Below are 20,813 nucleotides of genomic sequence, written 5' to 3'. Positions count from 1 at the left end.
GCGAATTCGAAATGAAAAACCCTCGATGTCCAGCCGCGGCCGAACTCGCCAAAAATCACGCCCGTGGAATTTTTTGGCAATGGCCGAGGTCCGCACGGATGCCCGGATCCATCGTTCACGGGTCAGCGAGCATCGCGACGACGACAGAAACGCGGAAAGAAATCGGTCGTCGTTCTCTGCGACACGGTCCTTTGCGCTACGTGGAATTCAACGAGCTGGTCGCCAAGTTGGCACGACTTTCACCCGCGATAAAACACGACCGAATGCTGAACCTGGATGGCCTTTGATCTATCCACGTCCTGGGTGCAGCCTGCTCTGGTGTACCGCTAGTTAACTATTAGGATTCCAGTCATGTTTCATTCTTGAGTGGGTAGTCTTGTTTCGTGGATGGAAAATTAGGCGTTCTTTGTAATTCTTTTCTTTTTTTATAATTTTGATAGGTGGTAATTGTGATAAGCGAATGACTAGAAACGATTGGTAAGGTGAGGGAAGAATGGAGGAAAATTTATGGTCGAGGGTGACAAGTTGAAGATCTGGTAGGGTATGTGGTTAATGGAGTCTGTTTCTTGGTTGAGAGGTTAAAATTGAATAGTATTTGTGATCAGCAAATGGGTACGAGAAAAATTTATAGTTGAGGATAACAAGTTGAAGAGCTGGTAGGGTATGTGGTTAATCGAGTCTATTTCTTGATTTAGAGGTTAAGATTGAGTAGTAGGTACGAGGAATTTTTATTTTCTTTGGATTTTAGAAGATAATAATTGTAACCAGTAAATGGGTAAGAATGATTGATGAGAAAAGAGGAGCAAAAATGGAGGAAAAATTGAAGAGGTTGTGAGAAGACACTTACACGGTCTATCTCTACTATTTATGGTCACTATACCAATCACTTTCCCCCTTTATCTTAACTAAGTGACCATCCATTCCATTTGTCAACATTTTGCAACGAACGAGGCTCTAGTGCAATAATCGAGGTCGCAATTATTCAGCTTTTCCTGTAATTGGATCAGAATGAAGATTGATGGACACTTAACCTGTGTAACGCAGTTTACAGAGTATAATTCCGTGAAATTATGTTTCATTCCTAAAGACACTCATGGCGGGAGAATCTTCAAAGATCTACACAACGATTCAAAGCCTGTTGAGTACAGAATTATTATTATTATTTTTTTTATTAACGGACAATAATCCTTTGGTAATCAAAATTTACAGTAAACACATTGAGCCAAGATTGTTCAGCTGAAAGTCGTGAAGCTTTGTAGAGAGTTGTATAATAGTCACATTATTTACAGTTATCTAACTATTGTTAGAGTAATAATTATTTATAATTGATAAATTATTTCACCAATTATTCTCCAAAAAATTTCCTAACCTCACTCGAATCTACCATCTACTTACAATCTCTCTACTACGAATGTATCCAGTTATTGTCATAGTAATAATTATTATAATTGTTAAATTATTCCACGTATTATTCTCCAAAAAATTTCCTAACCTCACTCGAATCTACCATCTACTTAAAATCTCCCTACTACGAATGTACACTATTATGCAAACAGTTTAATCAGTCGACCTGCGCAATCGCTATAGACAACAGTTAGTAATCTCCTCAGCGAGCGTATCTAATACCGCTTTGTCAAATCGAGTCCAATTCGTCGGTGCCTAACTCTATCCTGACACATTTAGCCTTACATGCTACGAGTCCTTCCGGGACAAGTGAACCCTATATCGATCACTCTCGTCTCGAGCGTCTCGTGCTTTGTAGAGCCTCTTACGCAAATTCGGGACGCTAAACGGAATGGGTAAATGCTCGACTGAAAACCGAGACAGGAAAAATTCCAGCCGCCGGTTTGATTAGTCCCATTCACCGACGAGTATCATCTTCCACGGCTGACATGTTTCTGTCCGCGCTACTAGTCCGACTGCTGGCGTATTCCACTGCGAGCCTCTAACGAGCAACGCCCTTATTCGTACCCAGCGGCTCTGCATCGAACATGTTTCAACATCGTGTTACTTTTCATCCTTTAATTTCCATGTAAACATTCTAGACGATATTCCAGTGTAATTCCTGCGACTTACTATAGATTACCAATTCCAGCCACAGACCGCTAGAGATTATTAATTCCAAGTGCACACCTCAAGTTCCATTCCGTGGTATCAATATGTACAGGATGGGTCAACTTTGATCGATTGTTTTCTAACTTTTTAAATTAATTTTTATATAATTAATAATTAGTTAATTAATGAGTAAAGTAAGTAAAGTAAGTAAGTGAGTAAATAGAGTAATAATTAGTTAATTAATAATTAACTTTTTAAGTTAATTTTTAAGGCAAACAGGCGTTGCTCGTAATTTTTGTAGGATCTAATTGTTATTTTTTTGTTTTGGGAGTTTAAAAAGAATTTCATAAAAATTTGTAACCACTACCCAGTGTCCTTTCCTAATGAAAGATTAAAAGTCAATAGAGCGGTCAATTACCAATAAAGATCTGCGTCGAATCTCCGACTACTTACTATTAGTATTCGACCTCTATAACTTGACGAATTACAACGTAAAAGAATTCTAATTTTAAAAAGTTGCAACGCAAAAAAATCCCAATTTCGTAAACTAATTCTAATTCTTTGTAAATTGCGGCGTGACGCAATTTATTAAAATTCCGATTTTAAAAATTACAGCGTAAAAAGAAATAAAAAAAAAAAATAAAATCAACTTTAGAAACTAACATCCCCTCCAAGTTGAAGTCCACCGTATTTATTTGTCTCACGTACTTCAAAGAAACGTTCACTCTCTCGTGACATTTGAAATTACAACGAATGCATGTAAAATTGATGGCTCTCTAAGATACTCCCCCCACTCCTCGATAATCGAAAGTAGCAACGACGAAGTACACGGTGGTACTAAAAATCAACGTTTGTGCAACGTTCTCGTCAAGATCGATTCCCTTGCGAGCGTTTTAGCGACGAAACGAGCCCGATATTATTTACACGATACAACCGGTATGTTTATTCTTGGCGTTCGTTTCGAGACTGAACTTACCGTACGTATTAACGGCGTCCTGGCGGTACGACAAAACTATGAATACTTCAAGGCGGCCGCCACGGAAGACCCGGCCAAGCCGCGAGTTCAGTGCAGAAATCACCGGAACGCATCGATCTGGCAATGTCACGGCGATCGATGGGCCTTGATCTACAGGCTTATCGAAACGAAACGACTTCGTTAATCTCTCTAATGGGCACCGTTCCGCGTTTTCCAGCTGAACGATCCTCCTCCACGAACCTTTACCGTTTCCGTTTCGCGGATTGCACGCCGCGGGGTCACGTGACCGAGAGATGAATCCACCGATTGGACGAAGGATAGAAAACGGTGTAACGATGTTAACCTAACCTCCAAGCGAACGCGATTATCGTAAATAGAAATGGAAACGGAGGAGAACCGAATAATTACTTAAAGAGGAAATTATAGTAAAATCTGAACAAGTTACACGTTTGTTGGTTTTTCTTTTTTTTTTTATTTAACGATGGAGAACGTACGTGTAAATTTACGTTCGTGGCAAAATTGAACCCTTGAGATCGAGAGAGGTTATGTCGGTTAGAATGATTTTTTGTTATCAAGTAAACCTTGTTTTATTTTAATGTAATACAAGTGTGGGGATATTGTAGGTTAGATTTGCCTTTTAGGTTATCTTCATGGTACTTTTATCGTGGAATATATCGGATTATTTATCCTGTAGAAGTAATTCATATTGGTTTGATAAACTGTGAAAGAAACAAACTAAGGTTCAGACAAGTGAACATTTTGAGTAACAAATTGAACTAAATAATACTAAAGTGGAGAAACCAGCGTTGAATATTAATCAATCATCGAGAGAAAAAGTGTAATGTATAAAAAAGTTTAGAAACTTTGTTATAAAATATCGCATAACCTTCAATTTTGATTCATTGCCCAGCAAATATCTACCCGGTACGGGTGAAATAATTTTGTTCGATTTCATTTACAATTGTCGAAAGATAACTGTACGTACACACTGGGGATAATGTTTTGTAACTTCGTTATGGAAAACATTACGCTGAAAAACGTTGAATGTTACCGTTAAATAGTTTTTTACGACCGTAACCGACGTTAGCGATAAGAAAACACGGTTCACGTGCGCAGTCGAGAAGCCTTCCCCTTGCCTCGCCATACCCCTCGGGAGACATCTCTTTCGGTCCCAACAGTACATGTACGGCCATTTTTTGTTGGGGAATGTTTCGCGCGAAAATTTCACCGTAATGTTGTCGCTTAAGTGACTCGATAACAGCAGCCTAGGTGCGTTTTAACGAGGCACGTAACAACTTCTGGTAACCCTGCCCAACACCCGGAGTTTCCGACAAGGAAAGTAGAACAGGAGAGTTAAACTTGAACCCGGGGTTCAAGTACGTGGGTTCGACCATTTATCGTTAATTTCGTCACGTAACAACGCTGACCGTTTTAACTGGGTCAACGAACCCTCGATGCAACCTCGTTGCAATCTCCTTTTTATCTTATTGCCGATGTTATCGTAAGATAATTATTATTATTATCTCCGGTGACTCGAATAAACGAGTCCGCGAGGAAGGTTAGATTTTAACTGGAATTTAAAGCCATGTAAAAATACACGTACATTATTATGTAAATAATAATTATTGCGTAAATTTATGTTCATACATAAACTACATAGGTTTCGAAATATTTTTCAGACGGTGATTTAAATTTTCGTGCAATTAAACCGGTTAGTATGGAAAATACGCTTATATTTTTGTATAAATATACTTTGATGTGTAAACTAGCATTTCGATTGTTTTTTTGCGATCAATTTTAAATAATATTATGGAAAAATAATATTATTAAAATATATTAAAATTTAATATAAAGGGACGATGGTCTATGGCCATCGTGTAAGAACTATTCGAGTACTGCTGAGAAATGTTAAAATTCAAAGTCTCGTAACTTTGTTAATATCCGTCAAAAATTGCTGTAACGTGAAGCAAATTAAAGCTTGAACCTTCTATTTTGTGATCCATTTCATAGAATTTACTTCGATCGGTGTACAAGTGACGAAATCCTCCCTTAAAGAAGGGTCAGTCAAACCACACAAATTTCTCGATGTTTGATACAGAATGTAGCCTATAGAAAATATAGTTAGCAATTTATCGTTCACAGAGTCGAAAAATATGATCATTTATCTTGAAAATAAGCGCAACCACGTTAAAAAGGAACGAGTTTTGACGAAGTTACAGCCATTCAAAGAAATGTCTGCACGTGGTGATTTAAAATTCATAACTTCGTAGATGGTCCACATTTAGGATCGAGATGTGTTTTATGTACGGATGAAATTTGAATAATATTTACATAATGACCATGGGTGTAGAATTTCTTGGAATCCTCAGACTTAAACTCCAATATATTGGAACTCGATTCGAGTCCAGATATCGTCGAGTGTTTCCACCCACGGATTCGAATAGTCGATCGCTATCTCCAAGCTGCGGAGAGTTGGTTCGTCCATAGGTGCACGGATTCACTCGCTGGCAAAAAGACGATCGCGAAACTCCCAAGGCTACGTTTCCAAAATTATCAGCCGTCTCCATCGGGACGTACTTCATCATTGTCAGGATGTAAAAACAAACAGGCAGGACGTAAAACATCTGGTAGTTATCCGTGACCCAAGAGGCAGAAGGTCTCGAGCTTAGAACAGTCTTCAGTTTGCCAAATTCAATGTGATCTGTCGGAAACCATCACCAACGTGTCCGAATATGCTGTAAACGTCGTCACAGAGAGCACTTTTTATGGAAACGAAAGAATTCTTACAACTCGATTTAAATCTACGAACGATACCTCTACGTTAAGAGCTCGGTTTCACCTGCACGTTGAGAGTTGATCCTTCCCCTCGCCAATTCCGACGAACGAGAGCGAATCAGGGAAACCGAGAACGAGAAACTGCTCCGAAATGTGTCCTCTACGTTAAGAGCTCACGGTAGTCCCCACGCGCTCTTAACGAACACACATTGTAACCGATACGACAACGTTGCTTCTTAACAAGCAGTGTACCTTTTACCATTCAGTAATTATTAACGAATACTTGTACACTCGACTGTACACGAAATACGAAAATATTGAAACACCATTTGAATATTCTCCAAGCAAAATATTGTCTCTCCGCGAACGTTTTTACACGTTATGAATCACTATTGCTACTTCGCTAAACGGAGATCGCCTGTACCGTTAAGAATTCGTTAAAAATTTTTTTTTCTCGAAAAGAGTTTAACATCTTCCAGGTCACCAGGTACATCGCGGTGCACCGAGGCGTGTAGCAGAACACGCGCGGAAGCGTTTAACCCTCTCCGCGCCGAAAAGTCGTGTAAACGTTTGATAATCGATAATCGTCACCGGCGACGTCCGCTCCGCTCGACGCGAGCGGCGCGGGCTCAAAGGAGGCTCGGAGTGAACGACACGGAAAATTCGATTTGTTTTTACGATGTCGACCAGGTGAGTAAGGAACGACCGTGGGATCGATATTACCGTCGAGCACGCTTGCGAAACTCGCTTCGATCGAATCCGCGTCACCGCGTGCCACGGATCAGGGGTATGCCACGCCGCGCGTCGTCACGCGGAAACTCTCGCAGGGGGAAAAAAAGAAATTGCAACGCAATTGCACCTGCGTGTGTCTGCATTCCGTGGCTGGCGGCCTTCGAGCGAACTTACCACCCGTTGCTTCGCAATGGCTCTGCGCAATTACATTCTATTTTCAGTACCGACACTCGTTTGTACGCGAACAGTAACACGTGTCGTCGAGTTACGATTTTCGTGGCTCGAGCTCGACGCTGAAAATGGACACGAAACGTCGAGATTGATCCCGGACGGGGACACGGGCGGATTCCTACGGCGAAAATAAGACGAAAACGTGGAATAAATTTTTCGCGTACGGTGCTCCGTTGTCGAGAAAACTCGGCTGGAAGAACTGCCGCGTGCGCGAAAGTTTAATTGGCCGCTCAAGGTCGCCCGGGGATCAGCCGTATTAGTTCAATTTAACTACCACGGCGGTTTATCTCTCGTCCCTTGGCGATGTCTGTGTTGCAAATGGCTGGTAATAAAATGGTCGCGAGTGGAAGAAAATATCCGGAGATATTGAATTCTTTTTATTTTACGTTCCATCTACGTTGCCAATGGATACGTAAACCGGGTATTCGATTTTAATCTATAAGTGCGAATTACTGGTAAATTATTCATGGTATCAAAAATTATTTAGATAGGTATTGTACAGTTTCAAGGACGTAATCCGCTGTGATTAGTTTTTCTGTACGCACGTAGATCTTCTTAAATGGAATTGCATAATTTTTAATGGATCGCTGGATAAAATTTGTTCAAAGAACGAGTAATAGTCGGGATTACGGATAGTGTATTCGTTATTAACAAATAAATCCTTGTTCAACCGTTACCGTTTATTCAATATCCCTAATCTGTATTTAGATAGAAAATTGTTAACTTTCACTTCGAAAGACAGAAAGCGTGCGCCACATAGAATTACGTTTTCTGTCTCTTGAATCTATCAATGGGCGGGGCGAAGAGGTGAAAGGGGTCGGGGGAGCATCACCGTGGCCTTGAGCGGCCAGTTTCGTGCACCATTAAGTTCGATTTATTCGAAGATGATCCAAAGGTGCAAAAATGCACATAAAAATTCGCGTAAATTTCTGCTACATTGTAAAATCATTTATCGAGGTTAGGTTTAAAAGCAGCCTCCTGTGCGAGTCGTTCCTTGCACGAAAATATATCCAAGCAATAAAGATGTACAATAATGATAATTTACCGAGTACACGTGCTGATTCATTCGTCTCAAGCCGCGCGTAAAAGTAGGGTTATGTTCTCAAATTCCGCGGGAACTTGTTCCGTTTGGACGACTATTTGTATAATTTCGCGATGCTTTAAAATTCGAGCTCGGGAATCGGAATAGCCGGCTCGTGGCGAGCGAGGAAGCGGCCAAGAATCCAACGAACGTAAACTTCGGGAAAAAGAGTGAAAACTCGAGATCCACGCTAGTTTTAGCGCGGTCCCCTGTTCAACAAGTAGTAGTAAAACTGGTGGAAGCACGGCACAACCGGTGGCACGGGTTACGATTCGCTCGGAATTTATCGTCCAGAATAAATTCGCAGTTAAATATTTCGTTGCCAGAAGCGCGTTATAACTTACGCGTTAACCAATTATCCTCGTCGCATTGTTTCTCATTTATGTTTGCTTTCTGTTCTCGCCGAGCGAAATGGAAAAACGATACACGGTGAAATATAACCGGCACGGTTGCCAAACGAATCGGGACACAGGCTAAATTCTTTAAGGCGCGACCATAGATCTCGGTACTTCACATTTTCCCTCGTTTACGGTCCGGTTCAACCATGATTCTTTTCAGATAACAATCTTTTCTCTTTTAACCAACTCTGTGGCGAATTACGCGAAGAAAAAGTCTCTGTGTTTAATTAATTTCACACTTTATTTATTGATAATTATACTTGTCAAATATATATATATAAACATACGAAGAAAAAAGAATTTTTACTTTAAAATAATTACAAGTAAACTGAACTGTAAAAAATAAAAAAATATATATATAAAAATTAAATAAAGGAGTAGAAAATGGTGTAAAATTATCCATAGAAGATAAACAGTAGATTTCAGTATAAAATAAAAAAATATATATATATATATAAAAATTAAATAAAGGAGTAGAAAATGGTGTAGAATTATCCATAGAAGATAAACAGTAGATTTCAGTATAAAATAAAAAAATATATATATAAAAATTAAATAAAGGAGTAGAAAATAGTGTAGAATTATCCATAAAAGATAAACAGTAGATTTCAGTATAAAATAAAAAATATATATATAAAAATTAAATAAAGGAGTAGAAAATAGTGTAGAATTATCCATAGAAGATAAACAGTAGATTTCAGTACAAAAATTTCCATTTTTGATCTTTTACAGTTTAGTTTACTCGTGATTATTTTAAAGTAAAAATTTCTTTCCTTCCAACGATTTGAGTGATGAATCAGGTGGTGATTCAGTAATGAAATAGAAAAGCCTCTATGTTTAATTGAATTTTATAATTCATCCGTTGGTATTATACTTGTAAAAATATATATTCGTAAAACTGAACGAAAGAGGTAAAAATTATTACACACTTGGCCACAAAAGGAACAGTTCATACACTCGGTGTTCTCTTTAACTCGAGCATTTCTTTCACTGTTAGCGCAGTTTAAAAAGTTAAAGTTCGCGATTTTTAAAGGACACATTACTGTTTCAACGAACGAACAAAAAATGAGAAGAGATCGTTTCTTTTGGAATTAGCTCACTTTATCTAATTAATTCCAAAAAGAATTTCAATTTTCAATTTTCCTTTCGTTCGCTTGTCTTCGCAAAAATTTTAAAAAATTTTAAACACGTTCCGAGGTATCTCGTCTCGGAATCGATATTTAAATATTCAAAACGTTCTTCGACCCGTCCAACGGAAATTTGCATCGTCGCGAAAATAAACGCAATAACGGGACAAGTTACGCTTTCGCGGATGCATTCTTGGTTATTATGCTCGTAAACAAAAAAAAAAAAAGAAGAAAAAAAATACAGAACCGAGGTCGTGCGCGAAGACAAAACACTTACGAGATGTTGTGCCCTTTCGAGCGTCTTGAAACTTTTTCGAGCGTTTTCAGCGACTTTGTCCCTCAATTGGAGCGGGTTTTTAGCACTCTCGGTCAAGAGTATAATATTTTTGGCAGTGATACACGACTCCTGTAATACATTGTACGCAAACGCGATAAGAGACCGGCAGCCGGAGCCGTTAACCTCGATATTAATCATGCGTATTGGCCCGCTCGAGTGACGCTCGGAATCATGCGCCACGTTGAAAATAATAGTTGCGCCACGTTGGAGACTAACACTTGCGCCACGATCACGAAACAAAAACGAGAATGTCTGTTTCATCGTGACGGATCGCATTCGTCGCGATTTCTCATCGTTCACCGAATTTAGGAGCGTGAAACCGCCATGGATCAGTGTTATCCAAATTACAGGGCACCGAGGACGCAAGGGGGCACCATGGAACGAAAAGGGAGAAAAGATTGTTAATATAACAAAAAAAAAAAAATGGAACGTATCGATTCTTTTTACATCTATGTGTTTGTCGTAGGAGTTTAACAACCGTTTGAATATATTTTGCTCGAGTGTGCAAATTTAAATACACTCGTCTTGTGCAAGAAATAATTCTTAAATTTTAATTCGAGATAATTGTACACGTTGGTAGAATTTCCACGATATTTTTTCCTTTCTAAATGAATTGGTGTCTAGACGAAAGGTGTTGCAGATTTTCTTTTGAAAGATTGTTGCACTTTAGTGTTCAATTTTATATTTGCAGTTAATAAAGTGTCTTTTTAATATTGGAATCTTTTAATATTGGTGTTACTCGTTCTCCGGACACGTTTAAATATTTATTTATTATTCTGACGATTTTTTACATTCAATTGGTGAGAGATTCAATTTATCAAGATCAATGAAAGTGACTTAATTTTGATTCGATTGAAATAAACGTGAACAAATATTGAAATATTAAAACATCATTAAAATAAATATATAAAAAGTATAAAAATATTAAAGCACCATTAAAATAAACATATTAAAAATATTAAAATTCCATTAAAATAAGCATACCAAAAATATTGAGGCACCATTAAAATAAACATATAAAAAATATTAAAGCATTAAAACACCATTAAAATAAACATATCAAAGATATTAAAATATTAAAATTCTATTAAAATAAGCATACCAAAAATATTGAAGCACCATTAAAATAAACATATAAAAAATATTAAAACATTAAAACACCATTAAAATAAACATATCAAAAATATTAAAATATTAAAATTCCATTAAAACAAGCATACCAAAAATATTGAAGTACCATTAAAATAAACGTACGAAAAATTCCTTCGCGCAGATATTTTTTGTTTGAATGGAACGGCTTGCGAAAAACAATTTGGAAACCATTACCATAAACGGTGCCCCGTAAAGTAACTTTTCACCGTTTTCAATTATTGTCGTCATTCATCGAGTCGATTATCCGACTCATTGGCCACCTGTGATCGAAAGGATTAATTATAATAAGCGGCGTTGTCCATTTACCGGTACCGTAGCCAAGACCGTGACGAATTCTTTTACTTCTCTGGTCGGACACGACGATTATTTATTCGAAACGGGCGAAACCGTGCGTCAATGTAACGCAACACGATATCGAGTGTCATTCTCATGCATTTCGTTCCGAGACACCCGCAAAAAGAAAACGAGCAACACTTCGGAGATAAATAATCGTTGCACGGAAACCAACGGTCGAATGGCACTTGTTTATGTCCACCTGGAAGCATAAAATTATACCCGGAGTTGATATTTCCAAGAGATACTTTCAATGAGTTGAATACGCTCGGCTTGGCCCGTTATCTCGTTCCAACCATCTTAAGTGTATCACCTTCTGCATCAAGTGTTATTAATTCAAACAGACACACTCCACTATCGTTAAAATTTCAGATTACGGCACGGAGTGGCTGCAAAATTGCAATCTCGTGCTTAAAATATCATTTGAAACCAGCTGTTGACAAAATATATTGTTGAGTAGATCGTGGAATTCGTTGACACAATTATACCGGGTGGTCCCTTCGTGCATGTACTGTTCGCGGTTCAGAAGTTTACCTCTGACGTTTCAATCGGTCTTTGTAGGTCTGAGCAAACATTACTCGATGTTGTTCGTGTTTGTTTTCTGAACGGTGTTACGTTCCCCTTAATACAGAAGTCATCTTTCCAGGTTCTAGCTGTACTATGGTTCAGTGTTTCTCAACCATTTTGAACGAATGACACTTCGAATCGAATAAGATTCCTGCGACGTGCAATAATGTTTATGATGTTAAATGAGTAATGTTAAATGAGAGAAATTGTCACGATCGTAATACACTTTCACGTATGTTTCTGTTTATTGAAAAATATAGTGGAGCTAAGTATATTTAAAAAAGTTATTTATTTATTTGAATAAAAGTATCAGAAATGTAATAAAATTCTAAAGGTATAAAATATTCTCGAAGCACTACGGTACATGGGTTGAGAAACACTGCTATAATTAACTTTATATATTTTATCAAAGATTTATTTATGTTGTGTTTGTTTTTTTATTTTACGTATTAAATATTATAGAATAAACAGAGTGTTTGGTAAAGGGTTGTACAAGTCTTGGTATAGTTATTCTACGTGAGAAAATGAATTGAAAATGTAGAGATCAATTTTTTAACAGGACACGTTGCTTCCGAGAAAATAGACTTTTAATATTTTTCGTGTTGTAGGGAGAAAGATCGGTCCCAGGAGAAGTTGCAAGTCTTGGTCAGACATTTTAGTCAGCCTTCGTAAAGCCACGAACTAAGGAGAAATTACTCGACACTGTCCACATTCTGCTTACTCGTAGTGCCTCGTTCCTCTGAACCAAAAATCGATTTTTCTCCCTAGAATACTCGACTCCCACAACGAGACGGAGTTTGTTTTTATTTATGTCTTTTTTTGTTAATTCATTTCGGTTCATGAAAATACATAAAAAGCAAAACTTAATTTTTTAAGTAACTTATCGTATCAATTTATTTTCGATATTGTTATCCATTTAAAAATTGTTGAAAATATTTTTTAAGTAATTTATCGTATCAGTTTATTTTCGATATTGTTAGCGATTTAAAAATTATTGAAAATATTTCCCGTTCTACTGTTTGTATAATAACGTTCTTCTTAACCAATAATTGAATAAAGTCGTTTTTCTGAGAAACAAAGCCTTGTAGGAAAAAATTGTATTATACTGTAAAATTTTTTGGAGTGTTCGAAAAGGGCTCGTCTATTTTGAAAATCGAAGGGCTCTTCAAACTTTTGAATAGTAGTGTACATGTAGACCATAAACACAAGCACGTACGTACACAAGGAATAAAATTGTGTTCGTATAAATTCTTATACGAGTGAAAATGAAAATAAAATGAATATGTATTCATTTCACGTACGTACAAATATTACTTGCAATAAAAATTTATTCGCGTTACTTGTTCCACGTTATTGGAAATCAAATTTGTTTTACTTTGACGGTGGAACATGTATTAAGAAAAATGTATGCGTCGGAGAAAAGCTACGAGGTAGCTTTACGGTAGTTTCTGTTGCTAAATTTCTTTAGTAAAACGTTCGTAAATAAGTTTGTGTATTTGTTGTAAATACAAAAGTCAAATTTGTTCCACTCCGAATACTACAGTACGTATCGAGATAAATATTTACGAGCTAGCTTTTTAGGTAGTTTCGGTTGTTAAATATTCATTCGTGAATAAGTTTGTCTAGTCACTGTGAGTATGGAAATAAAGTGTGTTCTACGCCTATGCTACGATATGCATCGAGAAAAATATTTCCATCAGGGACAAACTACGAAGTAGCTTTTTAGGTAGTTTCGGTTGTTAAATATTCATTCGTGAATAAGTTTATCTAATCACTGTGAGTATGGAAATAAAGTGTGTTCTACTCTTATGCTACCATATGCATGGGGAAAAAATTCCACCAGGGGCAAACTACGGGGTAGCTTTTAGGTAGTTTCGGTTGCTAAATATTCATTCGTAAATAAGTTTGTCTAATCACTGTGAGTATGGAAATAAAGTGTGTTCTACTCCTATGCTACGATATGCATCGAGAAACAAACTATGCATCGATACTACGAGGTAGCTTTTTAGGTAGTTTCGGTTGTTAAATATTTATTCGTGAATAAGTTTGTCTAATCACTGTGAATATGAAAATAAAGTGTTCTACTCCTACACCACGATATGCATCGAGAAAAATATTTCCATCAGGGACAAACTACGAGGTAACTTTTTAGGTAGTTTCAGTTGTTAAATATTCATTCGTGAATAAGTTTGTCTAATCACTGTGAGTATGGAAATAAAGTGTATTCTACTCCTATGCTACGATATGCATCGAGAAACAAACTATGCATCGATACTACGAGGTAGCTTTTTAGGTAGTTTCGGTTGTTAAATATTCATTCGTGAATAAGTTTGTCTAATCACTGTGAGTATGGAAATAAAGTGTGTTCTACTCCTATACTACGATATGCATCGAGAGAAATATTTCCATCAGGGGCAAATTACGGGGTAGCTTTTTAGGTAGTTTCAGTAGCAAAATTTTCGTTCGTAAATAAGTTTGTCTATTCGCTGTGGGCGCGGATGTCGACCAACGTAAAGACATCTGCGACGAGTGCAGCTAGACGCGTGCCTGGTCGACTGCACCGGAATCGATTGCACACCTTGATGCGCCCATGCAAAATTTCTTTTTCTCCCTGTGTGCGGCCTAGTACGTATCAACTCCCCCTCCGTCGCAACAACCTTGACTTCCTGACGCATTTAGATCGCAAGCTAGTTACGTTTCTAGAGTTGGAATCGTTTACTCGACATACTCAAGAACTAGAGAGAATGATACAATTATTTTATTTACCGGAAGGAATTATCATCAAACGAAATCTTGTATACTCGAGCCCTGTCGTGCGATAAAATAAACAAACACGTGACATTATTGTCATATCGAACGTTAATGATCAATTATACATGTATTACATTATTTTTTGTCTGCTGTATCGTAAAAAAGATTTTCATGTATAAATAATATAATTTTCTTTTCCTTATAGAAATGACAATTTTATATTTAAATTCTTAAGAAACGAGTCAAAAATGTACGAAACATTTGAATCTACAAATGTTTATCAGTTCAATGGGAAACATAATGGGTGTTCTTTTAGTATTGAAAAAATTGTTCGTAACGTTTCTAAAAGTCCATGAATAGGATCGTTATATTGATTTCACCCCTGAATGTTCACCACAAACACTGTCGTTATTTATTTCCCAGGTTATCGCGTTACCGTGTTTGAAATAATGATTACGTTGTTGCCAATTTCAATAAATTCGAGGTATACAATTTACTAAAAATAACGAGTATAATGCTTCCAGCAGACTGTGAATATTAACGTTAACGAAATAAATCGAAAGCACTCGATAATATATTCTAAATAATCGAAACTGGCGAGAAACGAATCATCGTGTTTGCGGTGTCATTCGTTGGTACATCGATTAACGGTCAGATAAACAATTTTGACGAGGCGCGCTGAACAAATTTACCTGTTCTCGTTGACGCGTATCCAACTCGGTCATACGGGAAGAACAAATTTAATTTTCTGATTCGAAAGGTAATTTTCCGCGAGTCATTTTGCACGCGAGCAAACGATTGACTTCTCGGAGATTTCTATCAAATCTTGGAAAACTTTTTGTTAAAATATTTTGCCATCCTATGACCCGAAATTTTTTATCAAACAATTCTCAACATACTTTTGTCAATTTTATTTCATTCGGTCAATATCTTCTTCACGTAACGAGTGAAGTAACTTTTTTTCAATTTCGTTTGCCACTTTTGAAAAAAAACCATGGGTTAAATATACAAATAAAATAATTTTCCTCTCAAATGTTTACGAGAAAAATCGAAACAGATAAATTTCCACCGTCAGAGTAGTTCCATGATACTAAATGGAAAGTTGCTACTATGAAAATCAAATTTTTCATTTTTCCCCGTTAAAGGTATCCATGATACCCCTTTAAAAGTAACCACGTACCTCTTCTACCTCTTCTGTCACAGTTCTGCTAATACTTTACATGCTCACACCATCTAACACTACCAATTTCCCATTCTAATACCCACAATAATTGTCCAAACAGTAACCAGTAAAAATATTGAATAATTTGTTGTTGACTCGTTATTCTACAGTATTACTAATTACGTTAGTAAGGTAGTAATGTTATTCGAAAGTTTACGATTAAAGTTTGCTTCAGAGAAATATTGTAATTTTGGTGCACCGGTCACCAGTGACCACCATGACGTTCAAGGGTGTTAACCACATTGGACACTTCGACAGTCTCTCGACCCAAAGTTGAATAGTTTCATGCACTATAGTTGAGTGGAGTCTCTGCGACAAATAGTTATCCCTGCTTGGAGAACGATATCGGGAACACCTCTTGACTGAACAGATAGTTTCCTTAATTAGATAGTTCTCGCGTCGCTTCCAGCCTCGAGAGGATTTGTTTGTTTATTCCTGATGTTTATCGGGCGGTTGAAGCACTGCGGAGTTCACGTTTGCTAAACAAACGCGATGATCCGCAGTGGTCGGAATGAGAACAACCGGGCAATTAGCTCTGAACGATTGAAAGGGGCTCTTCAATTTTTCAATTTCTCATTAGTCTTACCAAGCTGATCCATCGATCGTTGCAATTTAGACTCATTGCCAATTAATCGGTACTTCTGTTTGACGAATAACAACCGTTTCGAAGGAAACCGTTTTCCTTCGAAGATATTGGGACGAATTCATTGCCACTGAAGCAAAACGAGAGATTTTTTTCCATTCGAGTTCTGGGACGATCTATATACATGGAAATGCACGATCCATAAATGTGGATTTATAGGGGGCTCGGTGTTCTTCGTTGCACGAGTGTTGGTAACCATTCTTCGTTGAATCCTACGACGAAACACGCATGAATAGAAAATGAGAAAACTTTGACACGAATTCGCGGCCAGGAAAAATTACTTCGACGTAGGTTTACGAGGACGTTGACCTTTGTGTCGAGGATGTGGAACATTTTATGGACTTTTCAACGAATTTTTCATCTCGCGATACCGGTAGGAATTTTCGTATCAACTGTGACGATTTTTAACAATTTATCATTGCGAATGGTTTACGAGGACGTTGAACTTTGTATGGGGGATGTGGAACATTTTATGCAATTTTCAACGAGTTTTTCATCTCACGATACTGGTGGGAATTCTTGCATTAATTTTGACAATTTCCAATAATTTACCATTAATACTATAGATATTATGTTTCTTCTCTCAAATTTGTCAATAATTGACTCTACTTAAAATATTTTGCAATTTTTGTCGTTTCGTTTATACATTTCCTTATGTCCTTTTTAAATTATTTTTTATTGTGTGTTTTGTACCGTCTCGATTAATATTACTACGTAAAATTTTAATTTAAGATTAATTTTTAAGATTAATTTTAGTACGTAAAATTTTAATTTTTAAGATTAATTTTAGTACGTAAAATTTTAATTTTTAAGATTAATTTTACTACGTAAAATTTTAATTTTTAAGATTAATTTTTAAGGTTAATTTTAGTACGTAAAATTTTAATTTCTAAGATTAATTTTACTACGTAAAATTATAGCAACGGAGTTCATACGTTGCAAAGATAAGAATGGAAAATGTTTCGCGGTTCATTTTTTTTTTTTATCACATCCTCCGACAAATTCTTCCCAGCACACGTTTAATCTCGCGGTGCTGGGCTCCATCGTGCAACCCCTCTCCTCTTTGTTTGCGTGTCGCCCATTCGCGAAATCCACTGATAAAGCGGATTGACGTATCTGTCCTTGTCTCGTTAAGTAACCGGCCGAAAAAGCCGATATTTACAGAAGCTGGTGCCAGGTCGCTTTCATTCGTCACGGTGCTGGTTACGCTTCTGTCGCGAGGCGTTGGAAATTGCAATTAATCCGGGAACACGTGGAAACCAACGCCACTAACCATCGTGGCGCATAATAAAACAGACGGTGAATGAAACATGAAGCGACACGGACTCTCGCGACGAACGATTATAAATTGCGTCGCTAGAGAGCGTTTGATCCAACTAGGGGAAGCCCCCGACTAGCGGTGTCTTTTTTCCCAAAAATTTATCATTATTCATCGACTTCGACCGTTAAAATTTTAACGCTCGAGATCTTCTACCCATCGTTTTTTTATTTACACAGATAAATTCCACGTGGATATTTTGACGAAAAGAAACAAGATTGATGGATTTTAGGTAACTCGAATCCAGGCTTGAAGAAGTGGGAGTGAAGTTGTATCTTTTTTTGTAGAAATGTATCGATAGGGGGAACAAAACAAATGGTTTTATCTAAGTCTAACCTAAAAGAAGTGTCTTTGATTGTATCTACTGTAGAAGTATCCAAACCTAACCTAAAAGAGTCTAAATATTTTGACGGAGAAACACTACTGTGACGAATGAATCTATTTTGGACCTAACCTAAAAACTATGGGACTTTGGTTGTACTAACCTAGACGTAATTTCAAAGAGATGGAACTTTAGTTGTATTTATTATTTTGGGTAGAAATATTTAGGCGAAGGAAGAGAATTATGATAGACCTAACCTAAAAAGAATAGAATTACGATTGTATTGTTACTTTATGTATAAATATTTTGGTAAGAAATGTAATTGTGACAAGTGGCTGTACTTAACGTAAACATAACCTCGAACTGAGGTTACATAACCTCGACAAACACAAAATTTGTCGTCAGATAAGTATCAGTGTTGTTTTCGACACCTTGTAGATGTCACAATTGAATTGTGTAGGGACGACCAAGGTATTAATATTAGATTTTGGTCCACGGCAGGCCCACAGTTGCCCCAATTGAAGAGAATGGGACTCATCGTCCGAATCACGCTGGTCGAACCCACCTATTAACCTCGAGAGTAGCCCAGAAAGTTAGGTTACACTCCATGTTTGCACGGTTTGCCACGTGTTGGCTGAACGCGCAACCCCAATTGTTGAGCAAATCGAGGAACCGAATTCTCAATTATGCAAATTCGAGCCGAAACATTGTCTAAAATCTGTCTGGAATAGCACTCGGAAACCATGTTACGTGCAAATGCATGCCCTGGTGAAAATCGTTCGATCTAACGGGTGGTCCCATAACACTTTTCTAAGTATATTAAAATCACATTTGTCCGGAAAATTTTGATTATCATCGGTAAATTTTAACTATCCAAATTTTATACTCGATCGAATTATAATTAATGAAAAAAATATTCTAATTCGAAATGTATCGAGGTTATGTCACGAGACAAAGGTACGACACTACTTAAGTACATTTAATTAATTCTTTATGTTTACACAAAATTTGTCTCGTGGCACATCATTTTGTCTCGAGAAGTATACTTAAGTGGTATTTAATTTTTCACACGGTACATCTTTCGTATGTTTTATCTTCCGTACTCTCGAAGCTCCCGAAAACCATAACCGAGTTACTCGGTGATAAACGAGAATCTCGGTCAGTTTCTTTCGTAGCCTCGTCACGGACACCATAAATTTGCGTTCGACGTCCAGGCTCGTTTATCATATCGAAGTTTTGTACACGTATCTCAGCCCAAAGGTCGTCACGCGGTTCGGCGGCGTGGGCGGTCAAGTTACGCCGGAAACTACGTCCAAACTTCGGCCAGGATATTCGCGACCAACGTTTCGAATCTCTCAGGAATTACGGCGATGGATCACGAGCACCAGGGAGTTATTGTTTCGTCGCCTATAATTAATCTCCGAGCGTAATTGGACACGTGCATGAGACGGCGAGAACTTTGCCCTCCGCGATGGTGGCGCCCTCTCGCGTGTAAACATAATCGTAAGCTCGTCGAACTAACCTCCAATTGGCGCGAAGATCCACTGGTCAACGCTACCGTTACCAAATTAATTTTATCAAAATCGTGGAACCACGTTTCCTTGTAATATACTCCGATCTGACCGTGAAGAACTATAATTCTCGATTAAAATTTAAGTGGCTCCATCTGTACACAATTTTTTCAATACCTATTGAGTCACTCAAATACGCGTCACACTGATTGTTTATTACCTTCTGGTCAGAAAAACGAGTTTATTTCAAAGTACGTTACTTGTTTCAGATTTTGGTTTAGAAAGAATGATTTTAGACGACAATTCGTGTAATTGCAACTACAATTTTTAATATATTCGGTTGTTCGGAAAGTCATTTCGTTTTTTTTGATGTAAAATGAAACACGATTTTTTTAAAGTGTGTAAACATTTTATTAAATTATATGTTCTCCATTTTGGAAAACGAAATCACTTCCTGAACAACCTGATCAAAATTTAGTCCAAAATGGTTCTCTACGTAATTTGTCCAATACTCATTAAGCGTCATCCGAGGGCAAGTCTTCCAAATATTAATGACACTAATTTTGTATCATTCTGTTAATATATAATATTTCTTTCGAATATTAGTGCAACTGATTTTGTACCATTCTTCTTTCGGGAAAATCAGTAGACTGTTTATTTAATTTTGGTTAGAAACAACTGAACGATACTTATGTAAATGTGAAATGGGTCAAACGCAACTGGACATGGTGCATCGTCATACGTAATTTGGATGACGGCGCACAAACGGAATAATTAGTGTCATTCGTGAATGAATTACACGGTGGTGGATGTGTTAACCCTTGAACCGGCAGGAATGAAAATGAGCCATACTGTACACCCAATAGATCTCCACCGTCCACTTCTTATTGAGCTTTGGCCAATGTGCCAAGAAATGGAATTTATCGCGCGTTGGCAGTTTCAGATTGATTTTACACTTTACCGTTTCGTAACAAGTTAATCTAGCATAAGCCCGGGTACAATAAGCGATATTTGATTGGGCTCAAATCGACGCCATTTTGTCAGTAACATAACCGTCATCCCCACCAGTCGAGGGCTAACCTCTTCAAGTATACTGTTGCACGTGCATGCTTTTCAAATTTAAATTATTTTGAATACATTCTAATATACAGTATACATGAAAATTGTGAACAATATATATATATAGGTATGAATTTTGGTTTATTTCAAATGAAAAACAATCAAATGGGCGCACGTCGCGTAAAGAGAAATTAAAATGATGAAATTAAAAACGAAATCGAAA

General features: G+C 37.3%; 1 protein-coding gene across 1 annotated transcript; it reads right to left on the bottom strand.

Annotated features, from left to right (window-relative positions):
* Positions 1-4,634: 4,634 nt before the first annotated feature.
* LOC143146144 (uncharacterized) lies at positions 4,635-9,850 on the bottom strand. Its single transcript, XM_076310154.1, has 3 exons — positions 9,791-9,850; positions 9,653-9,683; positions 4,635-5,732 (listed from the first exon to the last, which is right to left on the bottom strand). Exons 1-3 carry the CDS (start codon positions 9,848-9,850, stop codon positions 5,359-5,361), a joined length of 465 nt encoding a protein of 154 aa, XP_076166269.1. The 3' UTR covers positions 4,635-5,358.
* Between the last annotated feature and the right edge of the window lie 10,963 nt (positions 9,851-20,813).

Source organism: Ptiloglossa arizonensis, chromosome 4, assembly GCF_051014685.1.
Source record: "Ptiloglossa arizonensis isolate GNS036 chromosome 4, iyPtiAriz1_principal, whole genome shotgun sequence".
Classification (NCBI taxonomy): Eukaryota; Metazoa; Arthropoda; class Insecta; order Hymenoptera; family Colletidae; genus Ptiloglossa; species Ptiloglossa arizonensis.
Note: the sequence above shows the minus strand (reverse complement) of the source record. Positions and strands in the feature narration are given on the sequence as shown.

Coding starts and splice junctions, on each gene's coding strand:
- LOC143146144 (XM_076310154.1), bottom strand. CDS start 9,850: ATGATTAATATCGAGGTTAACGGCTCCGGCTGCCGGTCTCTTATCGCG. Junction 9,684..9,790: donor TTATCGCGTTTGCGTACAAT/GTATTACAGGAG, acceptor CGCTCGAAAAAG/TTTCAAGACGCTCGAAAGGG. Junction 5,733..9,652: donor TCGAAAGGGCACAACATCTC/GTAAGTGTTTTG, acceptor GGTTTCCGACAG/ATCACATTGAATTTGGCAAA.